This window comes from Alexandromys fortis, unplaced genomic scaffold (genome assembly GCF_014885135.2).
Source record: "Alexandromys fortis isolate MF-2015 unplaced genomic scaffold, M_Fortis_MF-2015_v1.1 scaffold_233, whole genome shotgun sequence".
Classification (NCBI taxonomy): domain Eukaryota; kingdom Metazoa; phylum Chordata; class Mammalia; order Rodentia; family Cricetidae; genus Alexandromys; species Alexandromys fortis.
Genome location: NW_026068146.1, coordinates 1,038,874 through 1,066,804, shown reverse-complemented (window position 1 = coordinate 1,066,804; position 27,931 = coordinate 1,038,874). Strand labels below are relative to the sequence as shown.

The 27,931-nt window shown below is 41.9% G+C and overlaps 1 protein-coding gene across 1 annotated transcript; it reads left to right on the top strand.

Annotated features, from left to right (window-relative positions):
- The first annotated feature begins 257 nt into the window (after positions 1–257).
- On the top strand, positions 258–27,931 carry Anxa7 (annexin A7). The gene is made up of 13 exons (XM_050126980.1): positions 258–356; positions 6,006–6,061; positions 10,120–10,324; positions 12,486–12,587; positions 14,364–14,428; positions 18,844–18,946; positions 19,100–19,194; positions 21,350–21,463; positions 21,650–21,820; positions 23,704–23,874; positions 23,949–24,024; positions 25,461–25,573; positions 27,499–27,931. The coding sequence occupies exons 2-13, from the start codon at positions 6,008–6,010 to the stop codon at positions 27,619–27,621; spliced, it is 1,392 nt and encodes a 463-aa protein (XP_049982937.1). The 5' UTR covers positions 258–356; positions 6,006–6,007; the 3' UTR covers positions 27,622–27,931.

The following is a 27,931-nucleotide window of genomic DNA, read 5'->3' as shown; positions in this document are numbered from 1 at the left end:
GAGTGAGTTTAACGAGCTAATGAATAAGAACGTTGAATCAACTCCCCTCTGCTTAGTTTTGCCTAATTCAGCTCCAGTTCCATCTACCCAGAATTCCCTATAACTGAAGGCAAATATGCCTTGAGTCCTCGAGATACCTAGGCCTGGAGCTTGGTTCCCCAGGACTACCAAGGGTGGAGCAGACACTCAGAGACTCAACCAGCTGAGTCACCTGTTGGGCGCTGAGTCCTGCCCGAGCTTGGGGGCGGACCCGACGGCCAGCATCCTTGCCCCGCCCCTATGCCACGCCCTTCGGCTCTTCCTGGTTCCATATTGCGGGAAAGCCGGCAGGGCTGTGACTCTGCTCCCCGGTTCAGGTGAGGACTCGCACCCCCTCCCCTTGCGGTTTTCCCGCCCGCCTGTCAGCTCGTTCCCATTCTGAGGTCTGACCTTCGTGCGGGAATGGTGAAGGCCTGCTCGCGTTACCAGCGGACTGGGCCTCCGGGTGGCGCGTTTTGGATGCTGGGGTGGGTTGGGCAGGCTTGTCCTGCCTGCGGGAGGACCGGGAAGGCCTGTTGGTCGGTTCTCTGTTAGGCTTGACAGAGTGGGGATGCCAGGGAGCAGTGGCACCTCGCTCTTGGTCACGTGGACCGCAGGTGAAGAAGGGCTTGGGGCCAGAGGGTGGCCCTGGTGAAACGCCTCTCTCGGGGTCTGGCTAGGGACCAGACTTTTTGATGACACAACAAATTTAGAGTAACTTGGAAAATTTATGCTGTGCTTAATGACACGTAAGACAGAATTCACAAACAAATGTAAGCTCGGGCTTACAACTCTTAGAAACTGCTCTAGGAAATAACATTCTAGATTTCATCCCTGGTCCTTGACCCGCATCAGATGTGTCCTTGTAACAGCCCGAGGAAACCGAGGTGCAGAGGGGGATTCAGAAGTGCACGGAGGTACAAGGTGCAGGGTTGCAGGCGGTGTCTTACTACGACCCATTACAGTTCCCACTTGCTGTCAGGTAAATAGTGAGCCATTCTGATAAGGTAATCTGTCCCAATTACAGTAAAGTATAATGAGCTACCTGCCATTAGGCAAGGAAAACATTAGAGGCAGGTGGAAGAAATAATTTTGCCTCTGGAAACAAGCCACCTCTCCTCAGTCCTCATGGTTGAGTAGAGAGCTGCCTACCCCTGCAGAGATCTAGTCTTTCAGCGTTACTTATCCCGGTCAGTGATTGCTTTAAATGACCCTTCCGGAACGTAGAAGCAGCTTTTGGGGAACTACTTCTGTTCTCGCCTAAGTCACAGTTCCTGTTTCTCCTCCTCCCTCTTTGCGCCCTCCCCTGCCCCCCAGCTTCTTGTGTTCCTAGGCCTCTTGCCAGTTGAGACACTCACATTACTTTGAAAGACCCACCCTTTCACTAGCTGACTCACTGGGTGGAGATGGTTTGGAGAACCAAGAATGAATTTTCCAAGTTTTCCAAAGGTTGTTTGTAACATAGAATGTTAAAGGAAAAATAAAAGCTTTAGTTTACTTATTAGCGTCCTGTTGCTTACGCAAAATGGAGTTAATTTGTTGAGTCACCCTGGGGTTTGTTTAGCTTTTTACAAAAACCTTAAAGTCTATCTTTTGACATGACCACGTGAACACTGCAGAAAGGGACATTAAAAAGTAAACTGCGTGGTTGTTATTCCCAGCTCTCCCAAGGATGCTGCCTCCCTTTTCTGCTTCAGTGTTGTCCTTTCAGTGAGATTGTCCACATACAGAAGAAAATGGCTCTATTTCTTTACCCGGATGCTCACAAACGACCCCTGCAGTTTTCCCCCTTGCTTCTTTTCCCTTGTGTGGTAGATGGCTTTATATAGGAATTTTTAAAGCTACTGCATTTTTAGACGTTGAATAGCACTTTTCTTTGACTATTCATGTGTTTTACTTGTCTTCTAGTGTTTGCATTTTTTGACAGTTCTTCATATTACAGATGATACTATAATGAATAGCCTAGTACATACGTGAATGCATTTGTGAAGGAATTTTTATGACCTATACAGAGATGGAATTTCATTCTAGTGCTTAATATTCTTTAAAATGCACTGAAATTATTGTTTCAATTTTTCATGTGCTGGTACCTAAATAGTCTTTGATTAATTAATTAATTTATTTTTGTTTCATTTTGAAAATCGAAAGGCCAGGCATTTGGGAGGCAGAGGCAGGCAGATGGATCTCTGTGAGTTTGAGGCCAGCCTGGTCTGCAGAATGAGTTCCAGGATAGGCTCCAAACTACACAGAGAAACCCTGTCTCAGGGGGAAAAAATCTTGGTAATCTTCCTATAATTCCTCTAGGCCTTAAAGGGAAGATTTAGTATAGTACCTAAAAATGTAGAGCTGGAACTCACTCTTTGATCAGAATAAATCATTCTTTTGTCTGTATATGTACATGCATATATGTGCAAGTTTGTGGGGCTGGAGCACATGCCACAATGTTCATATATATGGTGAAAGTCAGAGGAAAATCTTGGGTGTGATTTTCCAGTCACATATACCAGGCTAGATGTCCTTGAAACTTTTGGGAATTCTTCTGACTCTATGTCCCTTCTCACCATAGGGGTGCTGGAGTTAGAGACGTTTCTGGGGATCTGAACTCAGATCTTCAGGCTTCCGTAGTGGCGGTGCTCTCACACTCCCTCTCCATCCTCCCTCTCACTCCTCTCCCTCCCTCCTTACCTGTGAGCTACAGTGTCAGCCCTTTAACCTTACTGCAAGTGTGAGGACTGCAGCTGGATCCCTGTAATCCCTGCTTATGGGAGACAGAGGCCAGGCAGTCTGATTTAGCTAGACTAGCTGAACCAACTCTGCATTCAGAGGGAGTCCCTGCCTCAGTAAATAAAGCAGACAATGATTAGGAAGACTCCCAACATCAATATCTGGTCTACATACACATGCACATTTGCACACACACATACCTAAAAAAAAGAAAAATATTTTTCTTCCTCATAAAGGAGAATTTCTTTTTTTAATTAACATTTTTCCATTATTTTACATCCCAACCACAGTTTCCCCTCCTTCCTCTCTTCCCATTCCCTCCCCTTCCCAGTCCCTATTCCCCTCTCCATTCAGAAAGGGGCAGGCCTCCCATGGGCTTGGACAGAGGTAGGACTGAGCTCCTCCCCTGCATCAAGGCTAGGCAAGGTAATCCAACAGGTTCCCAAAAGCCAGCTAAGCTGCTACTGAGACCAAGTTACATACAGAGGGCCTAGGTCCATGCAGGCTCCCTAACTGCTGGTCCAGAGTGAAGGAGAATTTCTTAACCCTAAAGCTTTAAGTAGCTAATGTAGTCTTTGTTTTTGTGACCCTAAACATTATTTCACAAATTATTTTCTGATTTTCCCTTTTTGATCCTGACCTCTTTCATTTGGCCCATTGACTGTCCTTTGGAAGCTTCAGCCTTAAGGCACTTCCTCCTTATGGCTGTGAAGGACCGAGAAGAGGAAAGAAAGGGCAAAAATTAGCCTCTTCCCACTTTATACACAGGCCTTTGACTTCCAAGTAATTGAACCAGACTGAGTCATTTTTCTTGTTATCTTACTGTCTTTGTGTGGTCACATGTATGTGTTCATGTTTCTGTATACGTGTGTGTGTGTGTGTGTGTGTGTGTGCGCACGCACGTAGACCAGAAGCTGACATCAGATGTCCTTCTCTATTGCTTTCCATCTTCATTTCTGAGCCAGTCTGATGGGGGCATTTTCTCAGTTGAGTTTCCCTTTTCTAGATGATTCTAGCCTATGTCAAGTTGATAAATATATAACCAACACTGTGTGTTCCCTGCCAAGCCTGACAATCTGAATTTGATCCCCGGAACCCACTTAATGAAAGGAGAAAATCTGCTTTCTCAGTCGGCCACAGTGTGAGACCCTGTTTCAAAAAAAGGACGTGGGGCGGGAGCAGGCTCTCACTTTTGGATCAGTGAGTTCTTGGGTGATTTAGATGTATAGAGTCTGTATTATTTAAAGGACATGGGGCGGGAGCAGGCTCTCACTTTTGGATCAGTGAGTTCTTGGATGATTTAGATGTATAGAGTCTGTATTATTTAAAGAAAGGAGAAGAGATTTAAACTGAAGTAAGGAATGATGCATGACCACAGGCTTGAGGTCTAGGACAGTATAACACATAAGCATGATTGAAGTCATAGAGATTTCACACTGGGGAATGAGGGTTGGGGCTGGAGTTATGGCTCATAAAAGAGCACTTGCTGTTCTTGCAGAAGACCTCAGATTAATCCCAGCCCCCATGTGGCAGCTCACAACTGTCCCTTATTAACTCTAGTTCCAGAGGATCTGGAGTGTTCATTCCACAGGCACTGGACAAGCATGTGGTACACACACATGCATATAAAAACAATTAAATCTGTTGACTATAAATTGGAGTCAGTACCAAGAAGACTGGAATGTTTGACTAGTAGTTTTTGGGGGGGGTGGTTGTTGTTGTTTGTAATTGTTGTTCTGTTTTTGTTGGTTTTTTGTTTTTGAGAAAACGTTTCTCTGTGTAACAGTCCTGGCTGTCCTGGAACTCACTATGTAGACCAGTCTACTTTCAAACTCAGGAGGTCTGCCTTCCTCTGTTTCCTGAGTACTGACTGGGATTAAAGATGTGTGCCACCACCACTTGACTTGTCCAGTCATTTTCCCCCTGATTTTACTGGGGTCTGAATCTAGGATTATGTAGGCTAAGTGCACACTTGTTACTTGTAAGACTCTGTCAGTGAGTTTTATTTGATATTTCAGCAATAAGTACATCATTGTGGATTTGGGATCTTAGGGATAGTTTGTGGAAAGGGCAGCTAATGGTGACGCCCAGGGAGATTGGGAAGCAGAGAGTATAAGCAAGAGCGTGAATGGGCTAGTAATCTTAGTGAGCCAGTCACCCTGCTCTGGTGAGATCTGCTACAAGGACATGCCATGAAAATTGAAATGCAGGAAGAAGAGGAGGGTCATTTCCACAGATGGGTAGAAACGATTGTGTTACTTCCTGCACTAGAATATTGGGTAATTTAAGTAGTGACTCTGGTAACAGGTAAGGACTGGATATACTCTGGTGGAGGGAGTATGTAATTCCATAGGAATGGATATACTCTGGTGGAGGGAGTATGTAATTCCATACCAGACCTGAAGGCTCTTGACTGCTTTTTGTTTTCCTCGTGGTGCAGGCATCAAACCCAGAGATTCTAGGTGTGAGTTACTACACCTGACTTTTAAATGGCTTTACACACACAGTCTACTACCTGACTACATCTCTCTCAGTATCTCATTTTATTGTGAGATCCATCATAGTGACACCCCCCCTTTCTCTTGTATTGATATTGTTCTACATTCTTGCTAATCTGTGTTCAGCACGTTTTAGAACATTGCTTTCACCTTTACTCATTAATTTACTATCCATTTATAAGTGTTTTAAGTCAGCCTTGGGTGCCATTAGGGTTTATCACAGAGCTCTGAAGCTTGGCAATTAGATTAGGGTGGTTAGCTGGTGAGCCCTTGGGGCTTGCTGTCTCCATCTCCCCTTGACTAGATCACAAGTGTGTACCACCACATCTGGCTTTTTACATGATGCTGGGGACTGAAATCAGGTCCTCAAATTCCACAGTGATCGCTTCCCCAGGCTGTAATTGGAGGATATATAGACTATACGGTACAGCTGGTAAGAAGAACGCATTTAATAAGCTTTGCATATACCCGTAATAGATTATCTATGCTGTGTGATAGGGAGGTTGTGTGCGTGCTTTCAGCCAAGTGTGAGAAGGTTGGAGGACAACAGGAAGTCAGTTCTTCTACCATGTAGATTCCAGAAACTGAACTTAGGTTATCACATTTTGAAGCAAGTGCCTTTAAGCCTCGGAACCATCTCTCTGACCTCCTTATTCACATTTTAATGTGCACCATAATACAGTTTGTATGTGTATGTTTCTCTTTCAAAGGCCTTAAGATGTACAAGAAATTATAAAGGACTTTTTGTTGTTGTTGTTGTTACAGAAATGTCATATCCAGGCTATCCCCCTTCAGGCTACCCACCTTTTCCCGGATATCCTGTAAGTATTGTTGTCAAAATACTAAAATCATTGATATCTTTCATGCAGTTGTTATATAGAAGTAGCCTGTGCCCTAGAGCAGGGGTTATGAACTCGAATGTCCAGAGCTATAAACCAGTGAGAAAAGGCTAGTGTTATCTGGAAATGGACACATGGAGGCTGCTAGCTCAAGTCCAGTGTGCCGTGCAGGGAGCACACCTAGTGGTGCTGGAGTAGGTTAGCTTTTCACAGAAAGCTAAAAACCTGCATTTTATGTGAAATGGCCCAAGGTTTTAGAGTTTGTTTTCTGAGACAAGCAATACAGCACCATCAGAAACTAGTGATTCTACAACAAGACCTGAGCATCCAAATGCAGATGAAGCAGAAGAAAATGACCAAAAAAAAACCTTTATGAAAATGATTGAGGCCCTTAAAGGAAATGAAAAATTCCCTTAAAGAAATGGAGGAAATGACAATCAAAAAATTGGAAGAAATCACAAATCTCTTAAAGAAAGCCAAGAAAAAGCAGTCTGTCAGGTGAAAGAAATGGTTCAAGACTTGAAAACTGAAATAGGGGAAGTAAAACTGAGGGAAATCTGGAAACAGACAATCTGGGTAAACGATTAGGAACTACAGATGCAAGCATAAACAGCATATACAAGAGATGAAAGAGAGAATCTCAGGCGTTGAATATACAATAGAGGAAATAGATTCATCGGTCAAAGAAATAGTTGAATCCAACAAATTCTTAACACAAAATATCCAGGATATATGGGGCACCATGAAAAAAACAAACCTAAGAATAATAGGAATTGAGGAAGGAGAAGCCCAGCTCAAAGGCACAGAAAATATACTCAACAAAATCATAGAAAAAAAACTTTGCCAACCTAAAGAAGGACATACCTATGAAAATACAAGAAGCTTGCAGAACACCAAATAGACTGGACCAAAAAAGAAAGCCCCCTTGCTGCATAACAATCAAAACACTAAACATACAGAATAAACAAAGAATATTAAGAGCTGCAAGTAACATATAAATGAAGACCTATTAGATATACTCAACTTCTCAATAGAAACGAAAGCCAGAAGGTCCTACTCAGGCAATATGCAGACACTAAGAAATCACAGGTGCCAGACTACTATATTCAGCAAAGCTTACAATCAACATAGACAGAGAAAACAAGATATTCCATGACAAAACCAGATTTCAATGGACTCAATTCATTTATAAAAGGACACAGGCTAAGAGATTGGATATGAAAACAGAATCCGTCCTTCTGTTACATAAAAGAAATCTACCACAATCTTAAAGACAGACATTACCTCAGAGTAAAGGGTTGGAAAAAGATTTTCTAATCGAATGGACCTAAGAAACAAACTGGTGTAGCTATCCTAATATCTAACAAAATAGTTAACAGGAAAAGTCATCAAGATGAAGTCTCAATTCTGAACATCTATGCCTCAAATACAAGGCCACCCTCATTTGTAAAAGCGACATTACTAAAACTTAAATCACACATTAAACCCCACACAGTAATAATGGGAGACTTCAGCACCCCACTCTCACCACTGGACAGGTCTACCAGACAGAAACTTAATAGAGAAACAAAGATCTAACAGATGTTATGATTCAAATGGCTTAACAGAATCTGTAGAATATTTCACCCAAATATACCTTCTCAAACCTCATGGATACTTCTCCAGAATCAACCACATACTCAGTAACAAAGCAAACCTCAACAGATACAAAAAATTGGAATAACCCCCTGCATCTTATCAGACCATCATGGCTTAAAGTTAGAATTCAACAACACTAATTGCAAAAAGCTTACAAACTCATGGAAACAGTGCTCAACTCATTCACCCTTGGGTCAAAGAAGAAACAAAAAAGAAATTAAAGACTTCCTAAAATTCAATGAAAATTACTGCACAACATGCCCAGACTTATGGGACACAAAGAAGGAAAGTTCATAGCACTAAGTGCCTATATAAAGAAGCTGGAAAAATCTCTCACTAGGGAATTAACAGCATATCTGAAAGCTCTAGAACAAAAAGAAGCATACTCTCCCAGGAGAAGTAGTTGACAGGAAATAATCATACGGAGAGCTAAAATCAACAAAATAGAAATAAAGGAAACAATACAAAGAATTGGTTCTTTGAGAAAATCAACAAGATTGACAAACCTTTATCCAAACTAACCAAAAGGCAGAGAGAATATCCAAATTAACAAAATCACAAATGAAAAGGGAGCCGGGCAGTGGTGGCACACACCTTTAATCCCAGCACTTGGGAGGCAGAGGCAGGCGGATCTCTGTGAGTTCGAGATCAGCCTGGTCTACAGAGCTAGTTCCAGGACAGGCTCCAAAACCACAGAGAAACCCTGTCTTGAAAAAAAAAAAAACAAAAACAAAAAAACAGAAATGAAAAGGAGGACATAACAACAGACACAGAGGAAATGCAGAGAACCCCAGGTCATACTTCAAAAGCTTGTACTCCACAAAACCTTAAAGAAAATGGACAATTTCTTGGATAAGTATCACATACCAAAATTAAATCAAGACCAGCTAAGCAAATTAAATAGACTTATAACCGCTAAGGAAATAGAAAGGGTTATCAAAAGTTTCCCAACCTAAAAAAAAAATCCAGAACCAGATGGTTTCAGCGCAGAATTCTACCAGATTTTCAAAGAAGAACTAGTACCAATACTCCTCAAATTGTTCGAAACAATAGAAACAGAAGGAACATTGCCAAACTCTTTTTATGAGGTTACTATTACCCTGATAGCCAAACCACACAAAGACACAACTAAGAAAGAGAATTACAGACTAATCTCCCTCATGAATATTGATGTAAAAATACTCGGTAAAATACTGGCAAATTGAATCTAAGAACACATCAGAAAAATCATCCACCATGAAGTAGGCTTCATCCCAGAGATGCAGGGATGGTTCAACATACAAAAATCCAGCAGTGAAATCCACCATATAAACAAACTGAAAGAAAAAAATGTGATCATCTCATTAGCTGCTGAAAAATCGTTCGACAAAATTCAACACCCCTTCATGATAAAGGTCTTGGAAAGACCAGAGATACAAGAAACATACCTAAATATCGTAAAGGCAATATACAGCAAACAACCAACATCAAACTAAATGGAGAGAAACTCAAAGTGATCCACTGAAATAAGGAACAAGACAAGGCTTTTCACTCTCCCTGTATCTATTCAATAGAATACTTTAAGTTCTAGCTAGAGCAATAAGATCTAAAAACAAAAACCAAACAAACAAACAAAAAAACTGAGATCATGGGATCAAATTGGAAAAGAAGTCAATCTTTTCACTGTTTGCTGATGATATGACAGTATACATAAGTGACCCCAAAAATTCCACCAGGGAACTCCTACAACTGATAAACACCTACAGTAGGTCCAAGAGCATTGCAGAAACCATACATTCCTCCCTAGGACGGAGGGGAGGAACTATAATATATTTCCATATTCCATGACAGTGAAGGGATCTGAGAGGTTGGTTAGCACTTGATAAGTACATGCCTATAATCACAGCACTAGGAAGTGGAGGCAAGAGGTGTAGGAGTCTGAGGGGAGCCTGGGCCGTATCGTCAGGCCATGCAGGGAAAGACGGAGGAAGGAGGTAAGAGTTGGTTCTGATTCTCATAGAAAAATGGGGATGCTTTTGTCCACCTCACATATAATTAAATTTAACTGAGTTCTGATAAGAATCCTGACAAAGTGGAGTAGGATTGATAAAGTAATATGAGACCGGAACTGATAATAATTATTTAAATAATTTATTCAACTGTATTTCATGTATTTTAGTATAAAGATGTTAGATCCCCTAGAACTGGAGTTACAGACAGTTGTGAGCTGCCATGTTGGTGCTGGGAATTGAATCTGGGTCCTCTGGAAGAACAATTAGTGCTCTTAACCACTAAGCCATCTCTTCAGCCCCGATAAGTTTTTTTTAAGTTAAAAAAATGCATCAATAGTACTCTTTGTTCTTTTGAAATGGGGCATATATTTCTTTGATTATGTCCCCTTAACATGTTTCTGATTTTTCCAGCCTGCGGGTCAGGAGTCATCTTTCCCCGCTCCGGGTCAGTATCCATATCCTAGTGGCTTTCCACCAATGGGAGGAAATGCTTACCCGCCAGCACCAAGTGGCAGCTACCCAGGAGCTGGAGGCTACCCTGCACCTGGAGGCTATCCAGCCGCTGGGGGCTATCCAGTTACCCCACACCCAGGGGGAGCTCCAGCCTATCCTGGAGGTAAGTCATATGGTCATGAGGTTAGTAGTGACTTGAGATTTGCTGAAGCATTCTTTTTTGTCCCTCCCTTATCCTCATCATTATTCCTTGAGAGTTCAGAGTTACTCTTAGTTTACCATGGACAGCTAAGACTTCTGTAGCAAGCTCGAGTGAAAATTCTCAGGGTTAGGAGAACTGGAAGACTTAAGATACTTTCCTGTGAAGGGAACGTAGTACTGTTCTTGATATGAGAGACCCTTGTAGAATATGCCACTTAGTTATCAGTAATCTTAACTGATTGAGAGGGCCTGGAGTTCTCAACCTTCCTTCCTAATGCTGCAACTGTTTAAGTCAGTTCCTCATGGTGTGGTGATCCCCAACCATAGAATCATTTTTGTTGCTATTCCCTAAGTATAATTTTATTACTGTTATGAACCGTAATATAAGTATTTTTGGAGACAGAAATTTGTCAAAGAGGTTGTGACCCACAGGTTGAAAACCATTGTCCTGGGGAGATTGAACACTGACTGCTCTTCCAGAGGACCTGGCTTAGGTTCTTAGCACCCACATGGCAGCTCCCAATTCTCTCTCTCTCCATTTCCAGAGGCTCCTAGGACACCGCATGAATGTGCTATATTGATATGCAGACACACGCTTCATATATATAAAATAAAAATAAATAAATCTTTTAAAAAAAAAGCAACAGAGGCTTTAGTTAGCATCACATGGTACCTTTATGCATTAGGACCACTTTAATCTAGATTTAAGAAAAACAATATAGGGCTGGAGAGATGGCTCAGAGGTTAAAAGCATTGCCTGCTCTACCAAAGGTCCTGAGTTCAATTCCCAGCAACCACATGGTGGCTCACAACCATCTGTAATTGGGTCCGGTGCCCTCTTCTGGCCTGCAGGCATACACATAGACAGAACATTGTATACATAATTAATAAATAAATAAATATTTTAAAAAAAGAAAAAGAAAATATAGGGGCTGGAGAGATGGCTGATCAGCTAAGAGACCTTACTGCCCTTGCAATGGAATTGGGTTCGATTACAAACACCCACATGGTGGTTTACCAACCATCCATACCTCACTTACAGGGGATGTACTGCTTTCTTCTGACCCTGAAGACACCAAGCACACATGTGGTGCACATACATACATGCAGGCAAAACACGCCTGCATAAAACAAAAGGAATAAATATAATTTAAATATTTATTTATTTATACAGTGTATAGTCTGTGTGTATGTCTGCAGGCCAGAAAAGGGCACCAGACCTTATTACATGTGGTTGCCAGGAATTGAACTCAGGACCTTTGGAAGAGCAGGCAATGCTCTTAACCACTGAGCCATCTCTCCAGCCCCTAATTTAAACACAATTTTTAAAACCCACCATAGTGACTTATATTGTAAGTTACTAAAGAAGCTAAATGTGCTAAAACTTTTTTTTTTTTTTTTTTTTTAAGACAGAGTTTCTCTGTATAGCCCTGTCTGTATAGACTGTTCTGGAACGCACCCTGTAGACCAGGCAGGCGGTCTTGAACTCTGTGATCTGCCTGCGTCTGCTTCCTGAGTGCTTGGGTTAAAGGTGTGCAGCACCAATTCCTGTCCTGTCCTGTTACATATATGTATGTGTGTGAACACAAGTGCCAGAGTACATTTGTACAGGTCAGAATCCGTTCCTTTCTTCTACCGTGTGTGCTCTAGGGCTCAAACTCAGATGGCGAGGCTTGGCATCAAGTGCTTCTACCGACTAATCCAGCTCACTGACCTTTAAACATACTTTCCAGTTTGCTGTGAATTGATGGCAAGTTTAATGTACATGTATAGAATGACTGCTACAGCCTGACTAGCATATATTTTCTATTGATTATGGTAGATATTCTAAAAAATTTTCTCTGTATTATAAGACTTGATTTTTTTTGGTTGTTTTTTTTTGTTTTTGTTTTTGTTTTTGTTTTTTTGTTTTTTGTTTTTTGGATACAAGGTCTTCCTCTGCATCCCAGGCTGACTTGAAATGCACTGTGTATCCCAGGCTTGCTTGGAATTCACTGTGCAGCTCAGACTGGCCTTCAGCTCCTGGCAGTCCTCTTGGCTTAGCCTCTTGAGTGTTAAGATTACAGGGATGAGTTTCCACGTGCCGCTTATTGAAATGTTGTTTATTTTCTTAATCCCTTAAGGACAAGGCTTTGGGGCCCCACCTGGTGGAGCAGGCTTTTCTGGCTATCCACAGCCACCTGCACAGTCTTACGGTGGTGGACCAGCCCAGGTTCCAGTACCAGGTATGTTCTGGCTGTCTAGAGACAAACTGTTATGATTCTGCAAGCTTTTCAGTTGTCAGTAAACTTAAACTGTATTTGAGATAGTCTTGAGGGAATATTTATATAATTCTGTAAATGATGGTAAGTATATGGATGGTATCATGGAGTGTCAATTTGATGTGAGGTCATAATCAGTAAAATGGAGATGAGGAACAATTTTCCTCTATTAACTTGTCTGTCCTAAAGCCAGAAGCCAATTCTTAAAGGAACCACCCTCAGGACTGTACCCTGACAAGCATTCCAGATAGACTCAGAATTGAAGCTAGTTCAAGGTTTCTGTTTGTTTGTTTGTTTTTAAAGTGGGGAGGAACTTGATAGATGGCTCAGCAGTTGACACCACGTAGTATTCGTTTTTGTTGTTGTCTTTTCAAGACAGGGTTTCTCTGTGGCTTTGGAGCCTGTCCTGGCACTAGCTCTGTAGACCAGGCTGGCCTCGAACTCACAGAGATCCGCCTGCCTCTGCCTCCCGAGTGCTGGGATTAAAGGTGTGTGCCACTACCCAGCTTCCATGTAGTGTCTTTAGAGAGGACCTGAGTTTGGTGCCCAGCACCCACATCAGGCAGCTTACAGCCTATAACTCCAGTTCCAGTGCATCCTCCACATCTTGCCTCCACAGGCACCTGCACACTCACATACACAGTTTAAAAAATAAAATAAGTCTATCAAGTACACACACATATACATACATATATACATATACATACATACATACGGGTCTTTTTGAAAGATGTTTGTCACCCAAGTTGGTTTTCCATTAAATCAATATTTAAAAGATTATCCTGGAACTGAAGAGATGGCATAGTGGGTTAAGAGCACTGGCTACTCTTCAAGAAGGTCCAAGTTCATTTCCCAGCAGCCACATGGGACTCAGTTTCAGAGGATCCAACACCTCTTCTAACGTTTGCTAGCAGCAGGCATGCATGTGGTGCACAGACATAGCATGTAATAAAAACATCCATACACAAAACATGAAATAAAATAATTAAGTTACATTTTTTAAAAAAATTTAAACAATAGTAACATTAAAGATTATCCTAGTGAAGGTTATGGGATTGGGAAGAGGACAAGTCTCAGTCCGCCCTGGAATGCTCTGGAATGTCTCAGTCTGCCCTAGAATGTTCTGGAATGATCCAGGCTGTCCTGGAATGCTCTTAGTAGAATGGTCTGGTACTAAACTCACAGAGATCCTCCTGCCTCTGCTTCCAGAGTGCTGGGATTGAAGGTGTCTATCACCATTCCCAACCAGAATATTAATTTTAAAGAAATTACATGAGGTATCATTGTTATCCCTATTTTGCAGGTGAGAAAACTGCAGCAAAGTTGTAAAAGCTGTAAGACTCCCTCTCTTAGTCCTGGGCAGCCAGGAAGTGTCTGAGGTTAATGGTATGAGGTACCAAGCCCGAGGAAGAGGTTTAGAAGCATGGGGTGGAGGAAGAACAGAAGGGAATAATGTATATGGATAATGTATATGAATGTAATACATATATTACAGAAACAGAAATGAAATGAAAACAGAGGGTGGCAGTTTTGAGGGACACAAGAAAGATATGGGGATGCAGGTATGAACAAGAACAGTGACTAATATGTGAAAAAATTTTCAGAAACTCACTGTCTTGTACCTTAAACAGCTTCTTATCTCAGTGAGTAGCATAGCATGAACGTGTGCTTCTGTGTTCCTGGTGATTAATAGAAACAGTTTGCTGTAGCTTATTTTTCTTGTTTGCTTTTAATCCACAGGTGGCTTTCCTGGAGGACAGGTGCCTTCTCAGTACCCTGGAGGACAAGCTCCTTACCCTAGCCAGGTACTTTTGCTTTGTCTCCTTAAGTTTTTGCTTCTACTCTTTAAATTTAGTGCAGGTCCCTGGGACTCATCACACTGAGGAAGGGTGTCACTCCTTCGTGAGGCAAAGGACATGGTCTGTCACAGTAGTGGTAGACGTAAACTTTACTTTCGGTGGACACTATGGCCCTTGGCCCATCTGTCCTAAGGAGTGTCTGATACATTTGGTCCGAGCAGCTTCATCGTTCTCACGGGTGATGATGCTCTCCCTCTGTCCTAGAGAAGGCATGTGTGCTCTCAACATCGGTCATAGCGTCTCTGCCCTCAGCAGTAATTGGGGCTATGAACTTGGGTGGTGGGTGGGTGGTATTTCTCAGACTTAGGGGTGGTTGTTTTCTGTTTTTCCTTTATAATTTTCCACTCTCCTTTCAGATCAATACAGAATCCTTTTCTTCTTATCCTGCTTTCTCTCCTGCTTCTTTGGATTATAGCAGTGATGTGAGTAAGGACCGCCAGCGTTCGTTAATTGCTAGGTCCTGTATATATGACAGCTTTGTTTCTAGAACTCACTGTGTAGACCAGGCTGGCCTCGAACTCACAGAGATCCAGCTGCCTCTGCCTCCTGAGTGCTGGGATTAAAGGTGTGCACCACCATGTCTGCCCTTGTTTCTGATTTCTAGTGTTGGATTTTTACTTCCCCTCAATGCTTGTCAGAACTTTATTTATTGATTGATTTTTACAAAAGTTCTTTACAAAGTACAACAGGCTCCAAGATAACACTTCCTTCTCGCTATAGGTGGCAAAGATGTTATGGCAGGGAATCCAGATGTTTAAATAGGAATGAAAGAGGCTACCATCATTTCAAATAAGAGGAACAGCTTACTTTTTGCCAAATTTTTTAATTCCACCCATGGCAGGGTCCCTTCCCCATTGCCTGGACTTTAGCTCTCTGAGTCTTGTCTGCTCCTCTGTTTCTGCTTGAAAGCCTTGTCTTCCTGTCCACCTCCTTGGCCTGCTGATATGGTGCCTACAGACAGCCCCTTCACCACACCCTCTGCTTGGCAGGACTTTATCCATGGAAGCTGGTTAAGTCTGTTGAACTGATTTCTCAATAGTCGTCTAAGACTTCCCATATTTGAAGTTTCCCCTACCTTTCTCCATATATAGTTCCCCATTTTCATACTATTTTATTAATTGTTCTATTCTTTTATTCTTTTATGTCTTTTGCCAGTTACTATAATAGGATTGATAGCTTGGATCCTTGCCTTTATCTTGACTTTTAGAAATTATTTCTGAGTTACATACTAGGGAAGGTCTGGCATTTCCAAACTTGCCTTTGGCAAGGTAGGGGAGGGACTGTGGACATGGGAGAGGGACTACTCAGCAGTCTTGTTGGGTTTTGTTCACAGTGGGGATTTATTGAATTTGAGAAGCAGAGAGACTTGAGAACCTTGTTCAGGACTGCACAGCTAATAAAAGACTAAAGTGAGACTAGGTCATAGTTCTTCTGACGGGCAGAGTCATAGAGGGATTCCTCTAAGACCGCAATACATTGTTTTAACCCTTTCAAAATTATTCATCTTATAAATCTGTAATTAATTGTGGAAGAGACTTTTGATTTTCCTTTAAGCATTGTGTGTGTTCCTGTTTCTGTCCATGTGTGTGTTCCTGTTTCTGTTCATGTGTGTGTTCATGTGTGAGGCACACGTCTGGACAGAGGTACCACAGTGTATGTGGTGGTCAGAGGACATCTTGGTATGTGTGTTCCTGTTTCTGTTCATGTGTGTTCCTGTGTGAGGCACACATCTGGACACAGGTACCACAGTGTATGTGGTGGTCAGAGGACATCTTGGTATGTGTGTTCCTGTTTCTGTTCATGTGTGTTCCTGTGTGAGGCACACGTCTGGCACAGGTACCACAGTGTATGTGGTGGTCAGAGGACATCTTGCAGAAGCTGATTAGCTCCTCTACCATGTGTGTCCCTGGGAATGAACTCAGGTGTCAAGTTTAGCACCAACCACCTTCACCCAATGAACCATGTTGTTTGATAGGCTATAAATTATTCATCTTTTAAGTTAACATGTAAAGTGGTGGGCTTCATTATAATTTTTATATATAATATATGTATGCATACATATACGTGTGTGTGATTTTTACTTCTTATTCATTCCCTTCCTCCACTGCCCTCCCACCACCCCTCCCCATCCCTCACGGTGATCTCTTTCCTGTTTGTGTATGACCTCTTCTGCATTCATGCCTCATGTTTTCTGTTACCTTCTGCTTCTCCTCCACCCCTCACTTAAGGTCTCTTTATTCATGTCTCTTGATACATAAAGAGGGTTTGTTGTTGTTAGTGTACAGATGGGGTTTTTACACACACACCTCCCTGCCCTCGTCCCTGCTGTTGTTTACTGTGTTCTGTGGTCTTTTCTACCCTGCCCTTAAAGCCTCTCTTTCCCAGTCTCACAGGTCTCTTTCTAGTTCTTGGCAGAGGTTTATATATGACCAATATGTTGAAAAAAATTTTATTTTTATTTTTATTACTTTTTTTGGTTTTTTTGAGACAGGGTTTCTCAGTATCTTTGGAGCCTGTCCTGGAACTAGCTCTTGTAGACTAGGCTGGCCTTGAACTCAGAGATCCTCCTGCCTCTGCCTCCCTAGTGCAGGGATTAAAGGCGTGTGCCACCCTGTTACAAGGAGAGGAGGCTTGTTTGTCCTGGCTTCCTGGCTAGTTTACACCCGAAATAAGCACATAGAAACTGTATTGATTAAAACGGTACTTGGCCCATTTGCTCTAGCATCTTATTACTGGCTAACTCTCACATCTTGATTTGACCCATTTCTATTAATCTGTATATCGCCATATGAAAGTGACTTACTGGGAAAGATTCAGCATGTCTGATTCTGGTGGCTCCATGGTGGCTCTCTCGCTCTGCTTTCTTCCTCCCAGAATTCAATTCTGTCTTCTCTGCCTACCTAAGTTCTGCCCCTATCAGGCCAAGGAAGTTTCTTTATTCATTAACCAATGAAAGCAGTACAAAGACAGAAGAACCTCCCACACCACCACATGACTGAAAATAAAATTTATGCTGCGGTATTTGGAAATATTTGTTCTTTGCTTATATTTCTGGCTTGGACATTAATGGGGAGTAACTGCTAAGCCTGTTTTGGCAAAGCAGAATGTTAGGGTATGAATATGTATAAGTGGGAGGAATTCCTAATAATAAAGACCTTTCCTTGAAGCTCGAAGGCTTGCTTGGTGGAAGGATGCTTTCGCGGTGTTCACAGGTCCTGGGTTTAGTTCCCACCACTGTCAGAGAAACGGTTCTTGCTCTTGTGAGTGCTGAGCTGCCCATGTCTCTTTCTCTCTTTTATTTTTTGTCCCTCAACAAGTGCTAGGTTTTTTTCTTTTTTTTTAATCTTGGTTTTTCAAGAGAGGGTCTCTCTGTGTAGCCCTGACTGTCCTGGAACTCACTCTAGATCAGGCTGGTCTCAAACTCAGAGATCCACCTGCCTCTGCCTCCCGAGTGCTGGGATTAAAGACACGCACCACTACCACCTGACTGGGTTATTCTTTTCCTTCCTTCTCTCTCTCTTCCTTCCTTCCTTCCTTCCTTCCTTCCTTCCTTCCTTTCTTTCTTTCTTTCTTTCTTTCTTTCTTTCTTTCTTTCTTTCTTTCTTTCTCTCTGTTGTGGACCATCAATTATTTCTCTGACCAGAAGGGAGGCGTGGGAATAAAAGACACAACTCACATGACTTTATTGGAAGGGAGTTTTCAGGAATCTCTCATGAAATCCTGAGTTCACATCCTGAAAATCACCCATGTTTATTCTCCAAACAGCTTTCATACCAAAATGTAAACTGAGGGGAAAATTCATTAGCATTCTGTTTCCTAGGTAACCAAGCAAATGACTATGGTCACAGCTACACTTTTCTATGCCCATTTTGTCACCTCTTCCTATCTATACCTGCTCTGTCATGTAGACTGAATTAACATCTCTTTCTTAGGCATCCTCCCAAATTACAAAGAAGGATCCGAGTGACATTAGCATATCCTGACCCTTTGTTTAGGATGGAGTCAGTTTGTCCTCAAAGGCTAGGTGACCACCTCCTGTGCGGCCCATTGCAAACTGTGGCCTGAAAGTCTGGCTGCCATATAATGTAGAAATATGGGCCTGTATAATATGGCCCAACATTTTCTTTTTCTTTTTTTTTCTTCCTTTCTTCCTTCCTTTTTTCTGTTGTTTAAGAAAATATTTTAGATTTAGTTGGAGACTGATATGTTAGTAAGGGGCTAGATCTGCCTGTTCAAAACGAGGCCTGGTGATGATGCTCATATTCTTGTACTAAACCCTTGTATACATATGGTAGCTGGTGAAGTTGCCAATTGTCCAAGCAAAAATTTTTACTTGAACCTTATACACCTTTTGTTACCAGCCTGCTATGATGACTCAGGGCACCCAAGGAACAATCCGACCAGCGTCCAACTTTGATGCTATAAGAGATGCAGAAATTCTTCGCAAAGCAATGAAGGGTTTTGGTAAGGAAAATGGATTGTCTTTTTATAGCTATAGGGAAAGTGAACCTAAGTCATAAACGAAGTCCTGTGTCAACTTACACCTCAGTATCATATGGTGCCTACTGCCTTGGAAGCATTCTCGTCCTTATATAAATATATCTGTGACTCTTCCAGGGACAGATGAGCAAGCAATTGTGGATGTTGTGTCCAGTCGTTCCAATGACCAGAGGCAACAAATTAAAGCAGCCTTTAAGACCATGTACGGCAAGGTATGTCTTTTCCCTTTTACAAGAAGCAGTGGGGTCTATTCCACAGGGTCTGCATCCATGTCAGATTGGGCACTGTATTTTTACTAATACTGTGGGGGACAGGACAGATAAATGGACTTCACAGATTCCAGGATTAGTATCTCTTCAACACCTCATCTCCCCTCATACTGCATCTTGTATGTGATGGTCATTCAGGAAACAGTGGCTATGGCCCCCACTGAGATCTACTCCTTACTTAGTCCCTGCCTTTCCTCAGCTGTTGGTCATCTTCCACCCTCTTCTCTCTGAACATGTCCTGTGCTACAGTTATGTGGGGCTGGTGTTTTGTGCTTCTGTGTGCTTGTTTCTGTTTCTGCGTGGCTAACAGCTTCTTCAGTATTAGCGACTCTGTCTGCACGACGAGAGGCAGATTTGGCTGGCACTCCCGTTGTGGTCACATAGCACTCTAAAACTCTGTGCTGCTGTAGGTCTCACTGCACTGCTAGCTTCAGAACCTCCTCTTGACGTTCCAGCAGGAGGTGTGTTCCAGCAGGAGGTGTGTAGTGAGTGGTTCCTTAGTAAATTTGTGTGCAATGGATGATCAGTGCCTACATGCAGCCAAATTAATGGTGAAATTGCCCTTGATCCTTAGACGTGATGGGGAAAAGGGAAAAGTGGCTAGCATATCTTTGTCATTTACACAGGAATCTAAACTTTCCTAACATCTTCTGAAATGTGTTTACTTGCTTCAGAATGTTAGCCTGTTTTCCTCTACTCAGTTCAGATATACTTCTCTCTCTCTCTTCTTTTTTTTTTTAATTTTTTTGAGACAGGGTTTCTCTGCCTCTGCAGCTCTTGTCCTGGAACTAGTTCAGGCTGGCCTTGAACTCACAGAGATCCACCTGCCTCTGCCTCCCAAGTGCTGGGATTAAAGGCTTGCGCCACCGCCCAGCCTACTTCTCCGTATTATTATTTCTGCTACTAAATTGTGTGTGTGTTACAGGTATGCACTGAGCTTTCTTGTCATGATCTATCTCTTTCTTTTTCATCTATTCTCTGTACATGTGAGATGTGTTACATGAATGGGTTCTCTCTAACGTGTGTGTCTCAGAGAGTGATCTCAGGTGGCAGAGGCAGGCAGATCTTTGAGTTTGAAGCCAGTCTGGTCAATAGAATGAGTTCCAGGACAGCCAGGACTACACAGAGAAACCTTTCTCAAGAGAAGAAAGAGACCACGCATTCTTCTTTTATATTTAAGTTCACTTAAATATCCTGGGAGGGTCAGGACCTGGCATGCTGGGATTTGGAGTCCAGACCAATACAACTCTCAGGCCTGGGAGCTGGGAGCTACGCTCCCAACTTAACAATCTTTTTTTAAACACTCATTTATTTTTGTGCGAGTCTGTGTGTATGTGCGTGGGTGTGCACATGCTGTCAGACATGTATGGGGGTCAGCAGCCGGCTTTCTACCCTGTGGGGCCCAGGGCTTGAACTCAGACCCTCATACTTGACGGATATCTTCTACCCACTCCGCATCTCACCAGCCCTCATGTTGTTGGTCTGAATTATTCTTTTTCTAATCATACTTTCTGTCTTTGTATCTGCTACAGGAGAAGAACTGCAGGAAGGACTTATGTGTTTCTAAACAGTGAATTCATCACTAAATTTAATACTCATTGCGTCATATATCACATTCAGATTTGAAATTTTGACTTTCATTGTGCCAATTCCGTTTTTCCGTAAGATTCAAGTGAGGGGCTTAACAGGTGGCTCAGTGGCACTGGCTGCTCTTCCAGACAGCACAGGTTCTGTTCCCTGCACCTACGCAGCAGCTCACCACCCTCTGTAACTGGGAGATCCAGTGCCTACTTCTGGTCTCCACAGACACTCAGGCATGTGGTGCATAGACATATAGGTAGGTAAGACACCATACACCTAAAATAAAAATTATTAAAAAAAAAGAACCTCATGTGAGATAAGATATAGAAATCCTGTTTATTCACTGGGTAATGGTGGCACACACCTTTAATCCCAGCACTCAGGGGGCAGAAGCAGGCAGATCTACAGAACAAGTTTCAGGATAATCAGAGTTATACAGAGAAACACTGTTTTAAAAAAAGGAAAGAAAAAAAAGAAATCAATGTTATGTACTTAATTTTCATATCTTTTTAAACAGGATTTAATTAAAGATCTCAAGTCAGAGTTGAGTGGAAATATGGAAGAGTTAATCCTTGCCCTGTTCATGCCTTCTACTTACTATGATGCCTGGAGTTTACGGAAAGCAATGCAGGTACTCCACCTTATTTTCTATAACTATTCTGCATTGCTTTATATATAAGCCTCACAAATTTTGATAATTCTGAATTTGTAGGGATGTATGAGGCAAAATATTATTTTGTGTCCTCTGAAATGTAGCTTGATCATCTTTAGAGACTGTCCCTTGCTTCTGTGTAATCCCTCCCTTCATTTTGTATAGGGGGCAGGAACTCAAGAACGTGTATTAATAGAGATTTTGTGCACAAGAACAAATCAAGAAATTCGAGATATTGTTAGATGTTATCAATCAGAATTTGGACGAGATCTTGAGAAGGACATTAAGTCAGATACCTCAGGACATTTTGAACGTCTCCTCGTGTCCATGTGCCAGGTGAGTGTGGTATAAATGTCTGTATGTTAGTGGAGGAACCAGACTTTTTATCTAAGCATGTGCCAGTGAGCACACTTCACTAATAGCCAGCTCCCTGAATTATTGCTGTCATTAAGAGGAACAACACAGAATGCAGTGAGCAGATTTCTTCATAGTTGTTACTGAGACTGTTCTGTACATCTGGCTTTTGTAAGAAATTAGAAAATAACTTCTTTCAGATTTCATGAAATCAGAACCAGCCTGAGGCTCTGTGGCAGAGGTGTAGTTGAAAGTCCTGTCCGTTTAGCAGTGTCCTGTCAGTTCTTGTGGACCACCAGAAGATGTGCAGGGCCGCAGGAGAGGCGGGAGGATTTTCCTTATTCCCAGGTGTGCAGAGAGGTGACAAGAGAGCCTCTGGAATAGTGTTAAGGGCAGTGAGGGAAGGTCAGTGGATAACACACTTGATTGGTATCAACACACTTGATTGGTATCGGAAGTTAACTTCTGACAGCTGGTGTACACGAGGACAGGATCACAGGGATCTGAATTCAGGGGAGGAGAGGCTCTGAGGAGCCAAGGAAAGGTAGTTAGAGAAAGTCTCGTGGGTGTACAGTGGTGTGCTAAGGCTGGAGCTACAAAAATGAGGGGAAAATGGTCGGAAGAGCTAAGTTTGAACAGCAAAGCAAAATAGTAAACTAGCTTTGAAAAAGAGCAAGAGGGGAAGACAGGTGTATATGTTTAGTGCTCTAAAAAGGGGTGCGTGGTTCTTAATTGGGTTTATCTTTATGCAGGGTTCATGACCCATCCTTGACTTTTCTAGGATGGGAAGAGGTGTAGCACGAATAATAAAAACCCAGAGAGATATTGGGGTTCAACCTGAAGGTCAGAAAAGCAAAGCAGCCAAGCCCTAGAGAGCTCTTACTTCTATGAAATCTTGAGACTGAAAGAGAGCAAGTTCCTGTCTCGTCCTGCCTTATGTTCCTCTCTAGTGCTGGGATTAAAGGTGTGCACCACCACTGCCTGGCCTGTATGGCTGACCAGTGTAGCTGCTGTGCACTGACCTTCAGACAAGCTTTATTTATTAAAATTCAAATGAATTATCACTACTCAGACGTAAATTCTTAGAAAACAGGAAATTACTTAAATCCAAAAAATAATTTAAAATTTTTCCTGAGCACTTTTAAAAGAATATTCCTTTTATTATTTGTGTTTTGGAAGGAGTGCTAGAGGCATGCTGCCTCTGAGCTTAGGCCTCTTTTGAACACACTTACCCGTTTGTAATATGCCTATGCCGTTCGTTCCTCATGCCAAGTGCTCCTCAAAAGAGACTTCTCTAGCTTTGGGTTTTTTTTTTTTTTCATTTAGATTGAATCTAGGGGATCATACCTGCAAGGCAAACAAACTGTCTACCACTGAGCTATATCCCCAGCCCTCATAATAAATGTGTGTGCTAAAGTATACTTGGATCTGAAATCTTACATTGTCCCTTCTTAGAGTGAAATTCCTTGAGGGCAGAGACCTGGTCTCTGGTGTCCCTGTAACTCAACATAATGCCTGGTACAAAGATAACTGCTTGGTAGTTTACAGTTTTATAGGAATCTAACTCTACAGTGTGTTTTGATCTCAAATCCCAACGAAAGAGAGTTCTAGCATTTTTTATTTCAGTGATAGTTTATATTCCATTGTTAAAGACATTTAGTTGTAATTTAGCACTTGAAACCCCTTGCTTTAGCCCTATTAAGCCATGACTTTGACCAAAACCCAAAGCTAATTATAATGTAATACTGATTTAGAAGGAAGGACTTGGCAGACTTGATGCATTCACCTTCAATACGTTTCCCTAGGAATTCCACAGTAGTGCACCGAGGAGAGGACTTCACTTGACTCCAGTCTTTCTCTTGCAGGGAAACCGAGATGAGAGCCAGAGTGTAAACCACCAGATGGCTCAGGACGATGCCCAGCGCCTCTATCAGGCTGGTGAGGGGAAGTTAGGGACAGACGAATCCTGCTTCAACATGATCCTCGCCACGAGAAGTTTCCCTCAGCTGAAAGCAACCATGGAGGCTTATTCCAGGGTATGAACTCTTCTGGAGATTGCGTGTCTGTCTTAAGATCTGAAAATGCTTAACTTTGTAACTTTTGTTTGCAGATGGCCAATCGAGATTTGTTAAGCAGTGTAAGCCGAGAGTTTTCTGGATATGTCGAAAGTGGTTTGAAGACCATCTGTAAGATTTTTATTTTTGTCCTTTGCCTTAGTTTGTCTTTAATTGGGTGATTACAGTTAATCACTAGTTAAACACTAGTTAATCACTAGTTAAACACTAATCCCTAGAATCTGCTTAGGCAGAAACCGAGTAAACCCTATATTTTATGTACAGCCCTCTGAATGTTGATGGTGTAACCAGATGAATATTTTGTTTGTTTGCTTGAGAGTATTTGGCTTTGTTTGTATATCTTTATTGAGCACTGCACAAAGACCTTGTGTATTGTAGTTCTTCCTCTTAACAAATGAGGAAGCCCTAAGGAACTACCAGTACTACCCTAAGACTTGTTTTTTTAGTTTATTTATTTATTTATTTATTGAGGCAGGGTCTTACTGTATTAGCCAGGTTGGCCTTGAGTTCGCAAAGATCCACCTGCCTCTACCTCCTGAGTGTATCTCCATATATAGTACACAAAACATTGCTTTGAGTCCTCAGAACACACATCCAAGTTCTTAACACAGTGAGACTCTTTGGAGTTAATGTGTTTGTGGTGGTCTGACACCTCAGTGTGTGGGAATTCCGTCCTCACAGATACTACAGAAATAAGGAGAGTATTACGAACTCCTTATTACTAGCAATGGAGTGCCTGAAAATGTTAGTGTAATGAGCATGGCTAAAGTGACAATCGCTACAGTGTATACCCTCTCTCTGCCATCTGTAGGAACTCACTTTGCTAAGTAGTTTTCCAGTGACTCACAGTTCCAAATGCTGTTTTCAAATCTTTGTCAATCTGTTTTCTCTTAGATGATACTCATAGTTTTTTTCTCGGCCAAATGACAGTCGTTTTTGTGTGTTTATGGTGCTAGGAATTGAACCTAGGGACTTAGACATGCTAGAGAAGTACTCTACCACTGAGCCGTCGTGTGTGATATGTATGTTACAGATTATGCATGGCATGGCACACATAAGGAGACTAGAAAATATTTCTGTGGAGTCAGTTCGAGCTTCTGCCTTTAGGTGCTTTGCATTTGGGGGATCGAACTCAGGCAACTAGGCTTTTACAAGTGCTTTTCCTGCTCTAGCTGGCCCTCAAAAATATATTCTTAATGTAAAGAATTCAGATTTCTGTCATTTCTTTTAATAAGCTATCACTTAATCTGGGACACACTTGCTATAGATCTTCATACTAGAAAATGTAAAGAATCTACATCAGTGCATCTATAAAAAGAAAATAGATTTATCAGTTTGAGTGAATCCTCTAGAAATGAAAGTTGCCTGTCTGATTCAGCTACAAAGGTTGATACATGTTGAGAAAAAAAGGTTGCTACAAGGGGCAGAAGACTATTCACATTCTTCTTATTTCTGTGTAAAAAATAATCACAAACAGGCTTAAACGAATGCACAGAGGTGGGCTGGCTGGTCCTGCCGGCCTCCTCTGAAGCTTGTCTGCCTTGCAGTGCAGTGCGCCCTAAACCGCCCCGCCTTCTTTGCTGAGCGACTCTACTTTTCTATGAAAGGCGCTGGCACAGATGACTCCACCCTGGTCAGGATCGTGGTCACTCGCAGTGAGGTGAGACAAGATGACACTTTCTCTGTCAGACTGAAGAATCAATGTTCGTGATTATAAGACCCTTAGGAATGACATGCCCTCCATGTGAGGGAGGTTTTCAGTAACATTAGCCCCTCAGTGAAGACAGCAAGAAAGCTTTCCTACTTGAAAAGGCCAGTGAGGAATACAGGTTTATGGGAAATTGCAAGGTGTATTTGTTTGTTTGTTTATTAAATTTCTAAGGGGACTGGAGTCTCATTAGATTGCCTAGGCTGGCTAGGACTAAAGGATGCACCATTGTGTCTGCCTTGCTTTTGTGGCTTTAGAACCTGGCCTGGAACTAGCTCGTGTAGCCAGGCTGGCTTCAAACTCACAGAGACCCGCCTGCCTCTGCTTCCTGAGTGCTGGGATTAAAGGCGAGCACCACCACCACCCAGCTTATTTACCGACTGATTTTTGCAGTGCTTGGACTGAAACCTAGGTACTTGTGCACGCAAAGTATGGGTTCCAGTTTGTTCTTTTTCTTGGTCATGTAAAAAGTAAAAATACCTATCTGTTTGGATATCAATGTTAGCATCCTTGTGAATTATAAAATAATCTTTAAATTCATCAGTTTTTACTTCAATATATTGATATTCTGTGTGTGTGTGTGTGTGTGTGTGTGTGTGTGTGTATTTGGGGAGGGGGGGTTCAAGACAGAGTTTTTCCGTGTGTAGCCCTGGCTGTCCTGGAACTCCCTCTATAGCCCAGGTTGGCCTCAAACTCACAGAGTTCCTTCTGCCTCTGCCTCCCAAGTGCTGAGCCACCACTGCCCAGTTATATTTTTAATTGAAAGTATACATTATTAAATAATACTATAGGAGGTAGTTAATTTTTTTAGAAAGGCAAACAAAATTTAGGGTTTTTGTTTGTTTTGTTTTAGACAGAGTTTCTCGTGTATTCCTGGCTGTCCTAGAACTTGCTTTGTAGACCAGGCTGGTCTAGAACTCTGAGATCTGCCCATTTTGACCATTTTTTAAGTGTACTGTGCAACCGTGTGGTCACGTTGTACACTGTTGCACCATCTAGAAATGTTTACATCTTGCAGAACTGAAAATCCACACTCAGGAAACAGTCACCCCTGCCTTCTGCTGTCAGCAGCTGCCACACAGCTTTCTGTCCTGTGTTGATGGCACTGGATTTATCGTGTGCTAGGAATCGTACAGCATTTTTGAGACTGGCTTCTTTACTTAGCCTCGGCTTGGAACTCATCATGACTGCATAATTTTAAGACTGAGTAACAACCCGTCTTGACTGATGTTCGTCTGTGTATACGTACTTGGTTTGCTTCTGCCTTGTGTGTTTTGTAAAGGACGCTGCTATGAGTGTGGTGTGCACTGATCCCTTCCAGTCCCTGCTACTTCATTTGGGATTTAGCAAGAAATGGAGTTGCTGGACGATACTGTAATTTTGTAGATCCTTTTTTAAATCACTGTACTGTTATCCACAGCAACTACTGCATGTTACATTCCCAACAGGAATGTACAAGTGTTTTCATTTTTTGGCATCCTTACTACCACTTACTGTATTACACATTTTTGTAAAGCTATCCTATTATCAGATAATGTATATTTTAAATGACAGTATTTGGGGATAACAGATGAAACTGGTGTCTTGTCATCCAGGGTTTTCTAAAGCAGCAAATGAGATCTTCCCTGAGAGTGTGAGCAAAGGTGGCCTCAGCACTAGTATGAATGATAATTCTGGAACATTGCTCATTGGGTGTTTATCCTTTCCCATTCTGATTATTGTGGTATTATTACACAAATAAATGCCCTGGTCTACAGAGTAAGTTCCAGCGAGGGTTTTACACAAAGAAACCCTGTCTCAAAAAAGCAAAATGAAACCCAACAACAAAAATGCATTTTCTTTGAACAGATTTTTTTCTGACCTACCATTTCTTACAGATTGACCTTGTTCAGATAAAGCAGATGTTCACCCAGATGTATCAGAAGACACTAAGCACCATGATTGCCAGTGACACAAGCGGGGACTACAGGAAGCTGCTGCTGGCCATCGTTGGTCAGTGAGAAGGATTTGGGTTTCTTTAATGAATGAAGCTATTCTGAGCTTAGCCTTGCAAGCAATGAGACCTGCATGCAGAAATGTCAGCACCACTTAACCAGAGTAGCTTTTTACTAAAGATTGTGTCAGGGTAACGTGCTTGGTTTGCACACATTGTTACTGCCTTAATTCCAATATTCTTTTTTTCTTTGTATATCCAATCAGTGTAAAAGCCATATCAATGACATAGTCATTTTGTGCCATTTGTAAAGCTTTATTCTCACTGCTTTTGTTTTAATCAGGATTTAAAATTGAATAAAAATCACAGCAATCTAA